The sequence below is a fragment of the Dermacentor albipictus genome, chromosome 1, assembly GCF_038994185.2.
Source record: "Dermacentor albipictus isolate Rhodes 1998 colony chromosome 1, USDA_Dalb.pri_finalv2, whole genome shotgun sequence".
Lineage (NCBI taxonomy): Eukaryota > Metazoa > Arthropoda > Arachnida > Ixodida > Ixodidae > Dermacentor > Dermacentor albipictus.
The window spans coordinates 412,866,208-412,882,659 of record NC_091821.1 but is presented as its reverse complement, the minus strand read 5'-3'; the positions used below and the strand labels follow the sequence as shown (position 1 = coordinate 412,882,659).

General features: G+C 43.5%; 1 protein-coding gene across 2 annotated transcripts in view; it reads left to right on the top strand.

Annotated features, from left to right (window-relative positions):
- The window catches only part of LOC135913053 (general transcription factor 3C polypeptide 4-like), a 60,167-nt gene that overhangs the window by 10,167 nt on the left and 33,548 nt on the right, over positions 1–16,452 (top strand). For both annotated transcript variants that reach the window (XM_065445702.1, XM_065445703.2), the window contains exons 4-6: positions 1,851–2,074; positions 5,611–5,731; positions 9,884–9,969. In XM_065445702.1, the coding sequence (XP_065301774.1) occupies positions 1,851–2,074; positions 5,611–5,731; positions 9,884–9,969 (431 nt within the window). The remainder of the gene's footprint in view (positions 1–1,850; positions 2,075–5,610; positions 5,732–9,883; positions 9,970–16,452) is intronic.

Genomic DNA, 16,452 nt, shown 5'->3' with positions numbered 1-16,452 from the left:
CAACGATAGCAGAAATGCACCTGGAATGTCCATATAATTGCTATCACAATAAAACGCTGCAGTTATGACAATCACAGAACTCATACATTCAGACGTATGTAGTATGTAGTAAAGATATAGGCAACCTATACATAACTAAACATAGATTATAAACATACGAGAGACGTTCCGAAAGTAAGTTTTGTCATTTATTTTTCACACGAAAACATTATTGCCAAAAAAAGTACACCATGGCATGGCAATAGTACACCTTGCACTATTTGTCCACGTATTTCCACACTATTTGACAGCGCATTGTATGCTGTACGTGGAAGGGAAAACATGCGAGGGTGAGCCGAGAAGGATTGTGGCTCGATGTGGCGGCATCTTCTCGCACACAAAATGGAGGAAGGCCGGGAGGGTGTTCACCATCTTCATAAGGGCACAAGGAGGCAGTGGGGAGATGTTTGTGCTCTAGGAGGAAGAGGGGGTGGGTGGGGGGGGAGACAGGTTTGTGCACATATCTCCTCTTTGGCTCTGGCTGCGGCGGCTGGGAGTGGCTGCATGCGCCCAGTCTCCTTTTTTGGTGGTAATCTGTGGTGGGCTCGTAGGTTGATTGGCCCGAGATAAGTGATGACTTCATATATGCTGTGTTCTAGTGCTCGCGGGAACATTGCATATGTGAACACAGCGAGCGTCCGCTGTCATCGAGTGAGATGTGTTCGTGTGTGCCTGTGTGCGCATGATAACATGGTTATTCAATTAGTTCGGAAACAGATGTTTACAACAGTTTATGCAGCTTATAAAACTACTAACCTTACTTCGTATAGCTGTCTAATAGTTTTCTGTCGCAATAAATTATTTGCCTGTCATGCAAAACTGCGACTTTCTTAATCGTGATTAATCCTTTGAGGGCACATGAGGGATGCTTCTTTTGCTCAAAAGCAAGGAAGGGAATGGCTGGTTGCGCTTCAATGTTCCTACCAAGATGGCGCCAGCGATTCTTTCATGACAAATGCCACACATGCATGCCACACTTCGAGCTGGCAAAGGGAAAATTTGTCTGTGCATCACTTGCTTAATGCGCTGGCGTTAGTGAAAGGGCGAGTGGCATGCTGCTGAGGTCTTGCATGCCTTGTGATGGTATTGTAACAAAATGTTTAAGAATGTCTCTGTCTCCGCAGCTGAAATTAAGGTTCCGTTTGAGTGAGTTTGGTACACCTTATATGTCAATGTGCTATTAAACGCAACTCAAGGTTTGTTGCATGGTTACTTCTCTATTTAATGTACATAAACTTGTTTGCTATTCTCACAGAATGAAATGTCAGTTTAGGCCTAACAAATATGCATGCTTTCATTTCTGCCATCTCTAGTTCATGTTACATGAGCGTAGTGTTGGCTCTATGCTTAGACCAGTATTCGTGCCACCTTTAGCTACCAGATGCATAGTAGCGCAATCTCTCACTTTCGAGTAACTGCGATTATTGCGTGTATTAGTGTAAAATTTCCCGGTTGCGTTGAATTCTGTGACTATAGTACCGAAACAACCCATTTGTAATATTTGGTCCATGTAAACAAAAATTTGCCAATTTAATTAGTAAGCTAAAAGGTTCTGATTAATTGGGTTTTAGTCAATGCCAAGCCTTTATCACGAATATTTTTTTTCCATCAACAGGGACTTGGTTGAAATATGCAGTACCTCATTGGATGTATAAAATTAATTTCTTGGCTTTCTCTATGATGGAAGTAGGAAGTATACCAGATTGAATCAGCTTTGCCCCCTGCATGAGGCTTGTGCTTCTTGTCTATAGTTGAATCCTCAATTCACTAGCAGTGCATTAACTCTGCTACACTGGTTTCTCTTCTCCTAGATGCCTTCTTGCAACACTTACCCGGGACCATCGAATTCAGATCTTCCATGAGCGTATCGAGGCACACTGGGACTGCCTGGCAGAACCGTCTCAAGTGCATTATGAACAGACCAAAGAGTCATGGACCGCACCTCGTAGGCAGAAGAAGACCGAGAAGCCTGCTGCCTACTCAAAATATGTCTTTGACCTCCTAAAGGAGAGGAGCTACTCTGTGGCTGCCCTCGGTGAGAAAACATTGTTAAAACACCCAGCCAGCTTGACGCAGTTACTACAGTCAAACCCTAGTGTAAGGAACATGGATATAACAAATTATAAAATTCAACAAAGTGCATACAAACTTTGGCTGTCCATGCTTTATTTCATTGAGTACACTCCTTATAAAGGAACCGAAAATGCAAGATTAAAAAAAATATTGCTTACAGCAAAGAGAATGCATGTTAGTTCAATTGCAGCTCAATATATTATTCTGTCAAATTCCCATAGAGCAACTTCACAATGCCACATCCTGGATGTGCATGCACGTTTTGGCCAATAACTTGGCTTGGCTTGGCTGGCCCATAAATTTTGTGTGACCGCACTGATTGCATAGCTGCATATTAATGTTTGTAATTCAATGTTATTCGCATGCTAAGTGACGATGCAGCAAAAGTGGACGCACTGAAGAAGCTTTCAAATTTTTTTTGTCCAGTGCAAAGAAAACTTCCCACGATACCATGTCATATATACTGAAACCCTGGAAAGACTGTCAGAACCATTACACTGTTCAGTGTTGCTAAATGCCTCACGGACACACTGGGTACTGGGTACAAAGTGACAAAAATGGCTAGTACTGACCTCCTGCTTGAAGTATGCAAAAAACTCCAGCATGGTGATGGTGATGTTGGTGATGCTCAAATCACGGTGACACCGCATCAGTCACTGAATACATGCAAAGGAGTGATATCAGATGATGACTTTTGAACTTGAGTGAACAAGAGCTCCTAGAGGGCTTGAAGGACCAGAACGTCATGCAGGTGTAGAGACTCAACAGGAGAACAAAGAAATTCCAACAAAATATCTGATAATTACTTTTGGTTCAAGTGAACTGCCCTAGGTAATTGAGGCTGGGTATGTAAAGATAGGAGTAAAGGTGTACATCCGAAATCACGCAGATGCTTCAAATGCTGATGGTACGGCAGTGGTTTTCAAAGTTGCTGGGGACAACAAACCTGTTCTAAGTGTGGTGACTACTATCATCCCCCAGATAACTGTAACGGTGTACTCCATTGCGTGAACTGCGACAGCGAGCATGCTGCATATTGTACTCATGTCTGACATGGAAAAAGAGATTGGCACTATCAAAGTAAAACAGAAAATTTTCTCCCCAAAACTGCTTTTGTCGCCGCACGACAGATGATGCAGCAGGTGCCTTTCCATTCTTTACATGCTCATTTCTGGCCGTGATGCACAAAAATTGCGATATCGTCCCATATCTTGCTAACTTTTCCAGATTTCAATCAGTAATGTCAAAAAACAAGTAACAAATATTTTAGCAACAGTAATCGCTTACTACTGCTCAAATTCCAGGCTGCACTGGCCATGAATCAAGCTGCCAGCAATATTCCTAAGCAGACGACGTCTGCCGGCCTCACAAATGAACTCGCTCGCATGCGGCGCGCGTGCATGCGTGTGAAGGTGACCTTGGGAAGCACAGCATGGATTAGCTAGGGCGCAGTATTCCCCGACATGCAAACTGTCATGTTTTCCATGGGGACTTCTGTACTGTGCTGGCGGCGCTGGTTTCTGACATTGCGCACACGCATTTCATGTTGCTACAAAGACTAGTACTTTCTATCTGTGCCATTTGAGAATGGGGCAGAAATGTGTTGTGTTGAAATGCTGCAGTGGCCATGTGTCCTGTGAGGAAAAGATAATAACCTTCAAAGTTCTTAGTAACTCAGTGTGGTTGCAAGTGTGGGCTCATACGATTCCAAGGAAAGATAGAGAGTCAGCGACTTGCGACTATGTTTGTGAGAAGCAACTTTTCAGAAAGCGATATAACAAAGAGGTGGTATTACCGTGAACTAAGGGGTGAAGTCCTTATATACAAACCTAAATGGCCTGATTTGTTGCCAGACACTGTGCTGTCAGTATTTCTGAACTGTCCTAGCTACTTGTCCTCCATTCGCAAAAAAAAAAAAGAAAGCAAACTGAATGCCACATGAAGTGTGTGAAGCGTGTTAAGATGGAGATTTCAGTGGATAAAGATATAAGCACGCATGCTGCTTGCAATAGTGAGAAAGGTGATATGGGGTGTCTTGCCACCTCCCACATTGGCCATGAGTTTGCGGACAGTTGTGGCAAATCACATAATCTGCAGCACACATCATCAATTATCTGTAAGAGTAACAGAATGGGTTCCAACGGAATAGAAAGGCAATCAAAGATGGCAAGGATAATTAGGTGGTGTGATGAGGCTAGGAAATTTTCAGACATCGGGTGGAGCCAGCTGATACGAGACAAAAGTAATTGGAGGTCATCAGGAGAGGTGTTCGCCCTGTGGTGGACTTAAGTCGATCGTAATGATATTTTTCCCACCCACACAGGCCCCAGTGCATGCATGGCTGGCTCGTTGAGAGTGCATGTCGCCATATTGGATTGCACATTATGCTGCGTTAGAACTTTTGTGCATGTACCTGCTTTGTTTCCCACAAGTAAAACTTGGGCTTTGGATCGGTGATGCTGTGCCTACATGTAATGTAATTCACATCATTGTCCTTTCTTTTTCTTTTTTTCTCTGTTTCTGTTTTCCTACTGTAGAGAAATTAGCCATTTTTTGTAGGTTACACTAGATTTTATTTTTCTGAAGAAACTATTGCACTCAAAATTTCATGCATTATGAAAGCAATGCAGAATGAATCTGCTTTTCAGGCATACAACTTTTATTAATGAGATCTATGTCATAAAAAAAGAAAATTGCCAAAAACGATTGCACAATACAATGGAACAAAACTTGTTCAGAAACACTTGGGCCTAAAAAGAAAAAAAAAGCAAAGAAATTGAAATATATAAAATCTATTGCTATCCAATAGCCACTATCTTCAACGAAATCAAAATTTTTCCTTGAGAAGTATTACGTTACAAAAATTTATCTGGAAGCTCTACAGTTAGATTTACCATGCAGCAAAGTAGTTCCTTGATGATGAAACATAAGGGAATGTTGCAAGCCCTGCAGTAAGCTCTAGTTTGATGCTGCATTTTCCTGTCATAACGTTTCTTACAGTTTTGGTATGTCTCGATATTAGCTGCCTGGTGCTGAATGGCTTCAGTTGGTGAAAGAGCATGAACCACTGGTGTGTCCCCAAGTTATGAGTTCATTTTTATTGTTGTCGCTCTCGGAATCAAAGTCAAGTGAAAAGGCAGAATCCTCTGACTCACTGCTGCTCGAGCCATTGATAAAACGAACTTCAAATGCAGAGGAATTACGAGATCATCCATGTTTCAGAGCACACATGTCGTTTCCGGAGGCGGCTGTTTTCACTTTCAACTCTGACGAGTGCGTGCACGTCACCCATCATGAAAATCACCACCAAGCTAGAAAAAAACAAACTCCATAAGAAATGGAAGTTTAGTTCTTCTGCTATAAGTCAGATGGTGCAGTGTGTCCATGAGCAGTGCAGGAGGTCTCGAAAACAGCATTCAAAACCATAGTTAGTGGGCTAACTGTGCCTAATGGGTGTGACCAACTATATATGTGTATTTCTACATGTTGCTGTTTCAGAAATTGTTTGGTCTCATGTCATGGAGGGTGATGACGCAAAGTTGTTTGCTCTCCTCATGGGGGTCACTCGTGGTGGGCAACTTCTTGTATGGAAGGTACCAGCTCTTAATGGTGACCAGAGGTGAGCCTTATCAGAGTCCTTATCACTTGCTTGGCTACCACTTAATTCACTGTTTTATTTAATGTTGGATCTATGCTGCTGAAGTAGAAATGTTTGTCGTTGGAAGAAAATGGGAAGACATCGTCAAAGTTTTTAGATCATGCATCAGTATTATTACGCACCAAGCAGGACTGTTTGATTTATATGTGACTTAAATGCTGCAGTAACTTGATGTTATTGTGTATCTGAAGGCAGTCTATTTCATATTCAACTGCTGTAAAGCACACAAAATTGATTTGAACTAGCCAAAGTTCAAGTTGAGATGTTTACAAGTCTGGGCACCTTTCAGAATTTCTTTAACATAGTCAAAGGAACCAGTCCAATTTAATGAAAAGTTACTCACACGTAGTTGAAATGTGTAGTAATTAATGTATTCTGAAATTACAGTCCTGCATTGAAACAATGAACACTGACATAATGAATTTCATAGTACAATGAACATATAAGGCAAACAGACAATGAAGTCGGAGGAAGCATGAGGGAAATTAACTTCTATGTTTAATTGAATTGTTAGATACATAGCTGCAATGGCACTGGCTAACACTCCCAAAGCTAATCTTGTGCACATACGTAAATAAAGTGAGATATGTACCCAAGAAAGTTGACAGCAGCACGGCCACCATGGTATCTTAGTGGTAATGTACTGCATGCATGGTGTGGAAGGGGTGATTTTTGCTCCCACCAGCAGCAAGTTGTCTTTTCATTCACTTTTATTTCACTTGGTCTTATTAGGGTATTTCTTCATTTCATATAAACCTAAGTCAATTTCCCTTTGTTCTCTCTTGCTTAATTGTCTGTTTGCTTCATACGGTTGTAACTAACAAAACAATCAAGCTTCTGGGTTGTTGTTATTGTTTCCTCTGAGTGCAATAAAGTATTAAAAAAAAATTTAGCACCCACCTTGGTCAAGAGAGCACAGAGCTTGCCGTGTGTGAATAAAGCATGCTTCAGTACATGCTGTGTCGCCATCTAGCTATGGCTGCAATAAACGGCTGCACATGTGTAGTCAAGTGGTTTTTCGGGTCCTGGGGAAATAGTTTAGAATGATTCATTTCGTTTCTGCTCATTTCACCTTTCGTCATTGGCTCAGATGAAGTCGCACTGGCATTATTGCTGAGGTGGGCCACTCAGTACGACTGACATGAATGAAAAAATGGAATATAATATAAAATGCAGCCTCTGCATACATTCTCAACTTATCAGCATTTTGGGAATGTGTCAGAAGAGTGCTGCAAGCTTCTGATTTCGTTCAACGCTATTCACTGGGCACCTGACTAAAGAAGTTTTTTAGGAGCTTCCTCTAGGGTGTGCAGCGATGGGCCAAGAGCAAGTTCCTCTGCAGTGCAAAACAGTCAGAACACACTGAACTGCAATTACTTGTTCTCACATATACTAGCACATGTTATATATTTTTGTGTTCTATCGTGTGAAGCACAACTTAGGAACGATAGAATGTTCAATGACTGCACGTCTCTTGGAAAACATGTTCTATTCTACATTTGCTGTTTCACATTTCAAATTATGCTGATGGTGCCTTGAAGACTGCGAGTGTAAAACCTCATCTTAAAAGGAAGCTTTAGCTCAGGGTCAGCTTCAATGCCGCCTATTCAAATACAAGTAAAATTGTATTCAAATACAAGTAAAAAAATTTTTTTTTTGGGGGGGGGGAACATTTTCTGTCGGAATACAAAAGTCGGGCTCGTATTTTGGAATAATTTGGTTTTCTCATGTTCCTGTGTGGAATGTGTTGGCAGTTAGTACCGGTATGTTTACATTGGTGGTGGCTCAGTGGCTATGGCATTCTGCTGAAAATGAAGTGGCGGGTTCAATACCCCGCCATGGTGGCCGCATTTCGGTGGAAGCAAAATGCAGCCGAATCTCGATAATTCGAACTCGAAGGGACTCGAAAATTTCTTTGAATTGAAAGAAGTTTGAATTAAAAGCAGGACTTGTTCTTGAAGTACTCATGCACCATAGCATGATGCACAAACGGTGTGAGTCACAAAATATCATGGCGCGTAAACGCACAGCGAGCGAGGACCAGGAAACTGCTCGCACTAGCCAACACTCGCTTCCTGATAACAGTAGAAAATGAAACTTCAGGGAGCGAGCTAAGCTGGCGCAGGGCTGGTGCAGAGGCGCGCGCGCACAAAGACCATCGAAGATGAGGGAGTTAGGAGGGAGTTGAGAGGAGGGGCAGGAGGGAAGTGGATTTGCTTTCCCGCCAGCTTGATGGATGGCGCTAATTACCTTTGCCACCTAACCCCTTACTGCCACCTAAGGCTGCCACGGCGGAGTAGCTGAGCAGAAGCGACTCTGCCGCTGCTTCCCTCTGCGTGCTCACGTGTTCTTTTTTTTTTTTTTATGCGAAGCATATTACGAGGGCTCAACCCAGCTCCTCAGGCGCGGCGGTGACCATGAAATCACGTGACACCGTGACGTCACGACAGAGGAGAAGTGGCTTTGGCTCAACTCTTGCAAGACGGGCTGGGTGGGAATCGAACCAGGGTCTCCGGAGTGTGGGACGGAGACGCTACCACTGAGCCACGAGTACAACGCTTCAAAGCGGTACAAAAGCGCCTCTAGTGAATGCGGTGTTGCCTTAGAAACGCGCTGTTTCTAAGGCGTGCGTCTCTTGCTCAGGCGCACATTTCGTTGCCGCGCCGAACGCTGCTTTGCTCGACGCTCACCGCGTCCAATGCGGGGCGCGTAGTCGCTGCCCTGTAGCCCATTGTCTTACACCCCTTGGCGGGTCGACGGGAACGCTGTCGCGTTCCACTCTTGAAGGCGAAGAAGTAATGCATGAGTTGTTTCTTCGTCTAGCCGAACCAAATATAGCCAAGCAACAGCAGTTCACCAGGCTAAACAGTGGTTCAACAACTAAAATAAAGGCTAGTATGCTTCGCATCCTGGGCTTAACCTTACCTAAGCCACAGCCATTTTTTTCTGTTAACAGATCAGCATTGCATTTACATTCTTCGTCCTGCATTCTTAATGCACACGCATCATGTTTTATGAAGATGAGGAAGTTGTTGCCACTCTTCATAATCATGTTGGTGTGCTCTCTGCTGTTGTGGCGTTGCTGCATGCAAAAGATAAGGAGAGTAAGGTACTGGGTGTCGCCTTCACATCCTTGTATGTAGGGTCCATCTTGTACAGAATCAGATGTGGCACACTGTCTCCGACAACCTTTTCATCGGGATGTCCCGGTTTTAGACTCGTCATAGTAAAAAAAAATTCGCTTGAAAGGCGAAGCATTGATTGCAATAACAAATTATCAGACAGCTATACAAAGCAAGGACAGTAGTCTTATCGGCCGTATAAACTTGTAAACATAGGCTACTAACATGTGACATGAAACGAGTACATTTCACTTGATGACTGTGGAAACTCGCTGTCAGTATGCTGGCATGAGGAAATGCGACAGCAGCAGCAAGCAAAGTGACATTTGTGCTGTTTATCGTTTCAATGAAAAGTGAGCGGCAAGAACACACAGCATGCGCAAAGCTATGAGCCACTGCCACTGCACATAGACTCTGTCCCCAATGCAGATCGCTCTCAATACACCGCATGCAGCTGCCACATGCACAGTTGCAGGCGGAATAGAATTCCCCCCGGTGCCTAGCAACATCGGGTGCCTTGAACACGTACATTGTTACTACCAACATGGATAACATCTCACACCACATCTGTTGCATTATGTGCCTTTCTAAATATCTGCAGTTTCTAATTAGTACTTTTCTACGATCTCTTACTGCATAAAATTGCAATGTTCCAGCATGATTTATCAAGCAAAATCTTTGGAATAAAGCTTTCTGAAAAATATAAAGGAAACTACTACTGTACATAATTCCCTTGCATTATCTTGCTTGCATTAGTCTTGCAGGATTGAACAGACTGTCAGCCAGTTGTGTCCTTCATAGCCTGAGCAGGAGGTTAAAAAGCGAAAATCCCTAATTTTTTTCAGCTCTTTTGCCGTGTGAAATTCTAAATGTGGTGGCTATGCTCTGCTTAACTTTTTTTTTTCTCCCTTTCTGCTCGAGCGATGGGAGAATGATGCATGGCTTATATGTTACATGTGTTGTCCATGTGCGTTGCCTGCTTGTTTTTCAGTTTGAAGGTTGAGCTTTTGAAGGAAGAAAAAACTAACATCATGCGTGCTGGACGGCTTTGTTGGCACAAAACAACCAAGACTTCTGGTAAGTTCCTTTTACCAGTTCAGCTGAGGGTGGTGCCTAAAGTAGCATTTTCATAAGGAAACTTTCAAGCTCGGGACACCTGATCTAGCACTATGCTATCCTCAAAATGATGAGCCTAAAAATTTTGATCTACCATATTATATTGTACAAAATGCTAGAAACTATTATATGGTACTTACGTTACGAGACGTGTTTTAGTTGATATATGAGTTTTATTTTCGCTTAACCTGCCATGGTGTACTCAGTGGCTGTAACATTCTGCTGCTACGTAAAAGGGTTCAAATCTCGCTGTGGCTGTCACATTTTGATAGAGTTAAAAAGCTCTTGTACTTAAATTTAGGTTGATGTTGAAGAACCCCAGGTGTTCATAATTAATCTGAATCGCTTCCCGTCGCAGGTGGATCACTGAAACCCCGCTGTGCAGGTTTGGGCATTATTTAACTTACACTGAGTAGGAAAATAATGTAGTTGTGTAGTGAGATTTACAGTAATACATTGTTGATGGATTCCTGTTAAGTTTTCTTGACTCTAAATCACTGATCCCATTTAGTACCAATAGGGCCATGTGTATTGTGTTCCTGTTTATATTTACCTTTCTGTTTGCTATGTCGCAAAACTGTGACAGCACACCACTGCCACGGCATAGTTAGGTGGTGGTACTTATGTTGGCCGCTGCTTGTTGTGACCTTTGATATCTTGCTTAGGTACTTCAACATATTACATAGCTGTGTGAAAAGCAGAAAATTATAAGGGTGTGCGAATGCTTGATTATCAATGAAATGAATCGATTAATGAACATTCAAATAATTACATTCACTAATCAAATATCTACTACTCAATATTTCAAGTATTCTATATATTTGTTAGAGACATGCGCAGTGCCGCATTTTGAATGTGCCGTGGAGCCCCTCATGCTTGATGCTGCCCAAGCGAGCATTTCACTTTGTTTCAGGCTCAAACGTAGTGGCGAGTGTGTCGCAGATGGGCCACCCTGGCTGACAAAGTAGCAGATTTTGTCAGTTTGAGTGGTCCCCAACATCGGCTCGATGCAGTGATCGCACACACACTGCTCAGAATGGTGTCATGTCGGCTGGGTCCGCCTCTTTCGGTACAAGGTTCGTCCGAGTCGACAGGATTGATCGAAATAATATGTGACGCTGACAGAGGGAACAGCAACAAAAGCTGCAAATATTTTGTAAAGTGAGAAAGCATGTGATGTGCGAAGGTTGGGCCAATTAGCCACTAATAAGCTCGCATATCATGTTGGATACGCGGTGATGAACTTGACACAGCAGCCAATCTAACCCATATGTGTGATCTCGAGGCCGATAACTGATGAGCCACCCATATGAACATATTGGTGGCAAGCATTCCGTAATGGCTTGTGGCCCATTTCGACATCAGCCAGCACCGAATTTTCATCACGGCCACACTGCCTAGGCTATTTGGCCTAATCGCCACTGATTCATCGGGCGTTAATGACTAAATTTGCAGTTTGGTGCCAAATCGTCGCTGATCTATTCACAACAATCGTGTGACACTCAGAAAGCTGACAAATCGCCTCACAAATGGAAGTGAGCATACAGGATGGCAATAAAGTTGTTCCCAGCTGCTGTATTTGCGACATGCTGCATAGCGGCTTCTCATTCACAACGTTGTTCGCAGATGCACATCATTCTCTTTTTTCAGCTTCAGACAGCCCGTGCGAAAGTGTCACGACCCGGTTGCATGCTTTTGCGAGGACGGCGGATAAACAAAGGGGGAAGCATCACGTGAGCTTGCCATGACCCTCCAGACTTTAGAATCCTTGACAGGCGGCAAATCAAGCCAAACCTGACAATGAAATTGCACAGATGGCACCTGCATTTCATCTTTGGTGCCAGCTATGTGCTGAGCACTGTTAGAGTCACGGGATGCGTAGTCCTTTCGTCTATCATGCAGATTGGTCTTGTGATAACCTTCTGTATTTTTGGAAAAAAACTGGAAAGCAAAAACTTTCTATGCAATAAATAAAAGATTGCCACAAAACACTGGCCCACTATTAAACTTAGAACCTCATTGGTATTCAGTACAACAGAACGTTACTAATTCATTAGTTTCAGAGGAAAATAGCATTCTTAGCCTACTTCAGCTGTTTTGAGCCTATCTGTCTATATGCCTGTCTAGACATCTGTCCGTTCGTCCTCTTAGGCCGGCCCAGTGGCCTAACTTATCTAGTTGCTTGAGCCCTTAGGTACGTACTCCTGTTAGTGGTGGCATCATGGTCGGTCCATTGTTGTCATTCCATCTAGGTGATATCTAACTGTCGTAGTGCCGTCGTCATGTCTTCTAGCTCGACCCAGTAGCCCAAGGTATTTAATAGCTTGGTTCACAAAGTATGAGCTCATGGTTGTGATGTCGTCGTGGCTGGTTGCATCGCCGTCATTCTAGCTTTGTCATCCGACACTCGTCATGCCATCGTCGCATGTTGTGAAGTTCACTTATCTTCTCAATCACACAGTGGAGCTCTGTGTTGTATGCAGGGTGTCTACCAACCGGGACAACTGGGAATTCTGAGCGATTTTGAGTAATCTAGAAGAACTTGGGGAAAACTTAAGGAATTTGTGCTTCTATCAGGGAAAATTAGCTGTAAATTTATTGAAGGGGAACGAAACTCGCGGTAATGCTGGCTCGAGTAGCAGACATCAATCGTAACGAATCGTTTTGGTGGCCTTTCGACGGCTGGAGGAGTTGCCAGTTTACAGTCAACAACTGACTTTCCGGATGCCCGATAATTCGGACGGTTTCACGGCACCACCACATACCCCATAAAGTCACTGTATCAGAACGTCTGAAATTTTGCACGCAAGAAGCCTTTGCCGTCCAATTTTCCGGACTTTTTGCCATGACCGCAGGTCTGAAATGGCATTAATCAAAGCCACCACCACTGCCGTTTTGATTACCTTGCCGCCTCGAACCGGCGCTCTCGCACACAGATCTGCTGGAAGTCGTAGCCACCACTTCGGCAACGATAGGCCTAACTGCTTCGACATTCGCTATTAAGCTTCTTGCCGCTGGGTGCCATGTGTTTCAATGAAAGAATTCGCCGCTGTCAACAATGGCATTGGCTCCGCCTTTGTGGTCCTAGCGATTGGCTTCGAAGCTGGGTAAGCACTGTGCGTTGCATAACGCCGGTTCCAGAAAGTCAGCTTCGCCTCTGTACAGAAATGTAACTTGGTGAGGCATGCGCAAAAGTCTTGTGGTGAAGCATAACAAGTGTGTGAAGGGGCAATTGCCACGGGACACAGTATGTATTCGTTAATTATAGATATGTGCACCCGTTATCTCCTGTCACAGTACGAGCACCGATATGCCTAATATGTGTACCGACAGGCCTTCAGAGCTTTTTCGAATCTGCCTGTGGTGGTTTGAGCCCTTAAGGGCAGTAAAAAACATGCATTCAATTTTTACAACAGGCGAATTTTTCCGATGTTTTCGCGGCCCCTAGGGAGTTTTGAAAAATTGGATGTTGACTGCACAACTGACCAAGAAAACCCTTAAATTTTTCCATGGGGTGAATGTGCAGCGGAAAGAGGACGAGAACAGAAAAGAACTTACGCATTGAGGAATGAATGGGAAAGCAAGTGTGCTGCCACCGCTTTGAAGGAGCTTAAGCTCAAAAAACAAAGTTTTGGCTGATGCCGTGACACAGGTGTCCTTCATACAAGCCAAAATAAGCTGTTTGAAGCAGTGAAGCACAACACTGAGGCATCGTATGTGGCCTGATAGTATGTCAGGAAAGTTGAGGTTGACTTACGAGCTGTTGAGAGAGAATCTCAATTATGACAAAGTTCGGGCCTCATACCATTGAGCTCACTATCAGTTGATAGAAATAGCTCATAGTCGAAAATACTTGCTCCTGTATGCATCTCCTTTTCATTCGTATTTGAGAATGTCCGTCTCAGTTTGCAATTTTTTTCGAAGACATTTTATTTGCTGTGCATTTTACTAACCCCTCCCTTCTATTCTCTTATTGAATAAAATAAACACTACTCCTTAGTATTCAAACTGGATTAAGTTTTTTTTTTTATTGTTTCACATGCTTACTAGAGAATGACAGCATCGGGCGACACGGTCTCCCGTCTTGGCATAAAACATAGTTCTGCATCGCTCAGGGAAAATTGCAAGGGCACTCAGGGAAAACCTGGAAAACTCGGGGAGTTTGGAAATGTCAACTTGGTAGACACCCTGTGTATGACATGTGCTGTTCAACTGCGACGAGCCAAGTGGAAAGCCGAAGTGAAAGACCACAATGGATCAGAAGGCAGCTATCTAAAGGCTTTCGCGTCAGGTGTTAAGAAGTTGCATGTTGCACCTGCCGAAGATTATTTTGTTGTTTTATTTAAATTTAATCGCATGCATATCCCTGTAGCAGTTCCACAGGCTGCAAAGCCATCTTCTTATTTTCGTGTTTACAATTGTACACTGTACACTCTACTGGGCTTATATTGCAGTAAATGGCATTAATGGATATAACGAAGTAATTTCGGCTACCCCTTCAATTGGTTATGCAATAAAACCTCGTTAAACTGTACCTGCTTAAACAGTACTTTCGTTTTAAGAGTAGCAAAGCCAAAGCCCCGACTCAGCGGCTATTGAACATAATGCGTCTTGTATCTGCATAAACAGTACCAGCCTGTTGCGTATGTACAGTTAACATGTAGTGTTTCCATTTTTCATCACGAAATCATGGTGCCTGGCAGAACAACGAGCCTCGAGATCAGAATGGCCTCCAAGCGCAAATGCAGAGGGCGCTTGGAAGGGTGAAATCACGTCAACATCAACATCATTTCGGTACCGTGCCAGAGTCGGAGAGCATTGTGGCCCGTGTTGTGGTGTCGTGCAAGCTAGGTCAAAAACCAGGTGCTCAGCATCAAAGATAAATTGGACATTGTTCGTGCTGTTGAGTGTGGCACAAAGAAGTCGGTGCTGGCATGCGAGAGAGATCTACCCTTGACTACGGTGTGTGGCATTTGGAAGGCAAAGGGGAAGTTGCTCAGCAATATGGCTGCAACCATGAAAATACGTTGGCTATGAAGTTCGACTTTTGGAGATTTGACTTTTCGCCATCGTTGCCTCTGTTATTACCGAAGTGTCGCCTAACGACAGTGATGACGACGACACTAAAAGCAACAGCACGGGCGATTCAAGCCCGACAGTGACAATTTACGTCGGCCTCATGCGGGTGTTTGCCAAGGAAAGGGGGCTGGCGGAAAAGCTGGCTCGTAGATTGAGCGAGTTTGAGGTTGCCGTTGTCAATTCTAGCCTACTGCGGCATCAAATGAAAATAACAAACTTTTGTCGCGTGAAGTGAATAAATACTGCATGTTTTCTGCCCTTTCCTTGCACTCTCTCATAGTTCAATTTTTGACAAGTAAGCGGACGATCTCACGCTATTTCAGTCAAGTCGTACTACCGTTTAGCATGTACTTTTTCTGAGCTCCGGCCAACTGCAGTTTAACGAGGTTTCACTGTAGCGAGGTTTGAGTGTACCTTAAGCCACCATGTATGTATTCGGGGTCACAATGCTCTTGTGGTCGTTATGTTATCACCATTCGAGCTTTGTCATCCGACTCTCGTCATGCCATCGTCATACCGTAGTCGTCACACTGTGATTTTATTGTCATCACTTCAGCAACGTCATCCAATTTTCACCTTGTCATCGTGATGACAACTTCATGGTTCCATAGGCATCAATTGTTCTTCATCATTCTATGGAGATGATGCTATTGTCATTAATTTGTGATTATGCTGCCATTGTTACGCTGTCGTCGTCAGACAGTCGCTTTCATGCATCCTTTGTCAGACTGTTGTTGTAATGCCGTCGCGGTCGTGCCATCATTGTCACTGCAGCATGTTTATCGGATTCTCGTCATGCTGTCATTGTCACGCCATTATCATCATGCAGTTTTCGTGATACAGTCATCGTCACACCACTGTCATTATAATTATACATTTGTTGTTGTTCTATTATCCTCGTGCTGTTGTCATGCCATCGTTGTCATGCATTTGTTGTCGTACCATCATCGGGATGCTGTCGCAATCCATTGTCATTATTTTAACTTCAACATTAGCCTCTGGTCATGCCATCGTCATCACACTGCCACTTCACTACCGTCACCACTTCAGTATCATCATCCCACTGTCATTGTGCAGTTGTCATCAGACAGCTTTCTTCAACCTGTCACCGACATTCCCAGTTTGTAACTCTGTCATAATGATGCTCTTTCAATCGCAATTGTGTTGCCGTTGTCATGCCACCGTCATCATTTCGTCATTGTCACATACATGCTATCATGCATCCTTTGTCATACTGTTATTGTCATGCCGTCTTGGTTGTATCATTGCCGTCATTCCCACACCTTCATCCGGTTGCTGTCATACCGCCATCGCCGCCATACAGTTGTTGTCATATCATTGCCCTTATGTCGTCATCATCACATT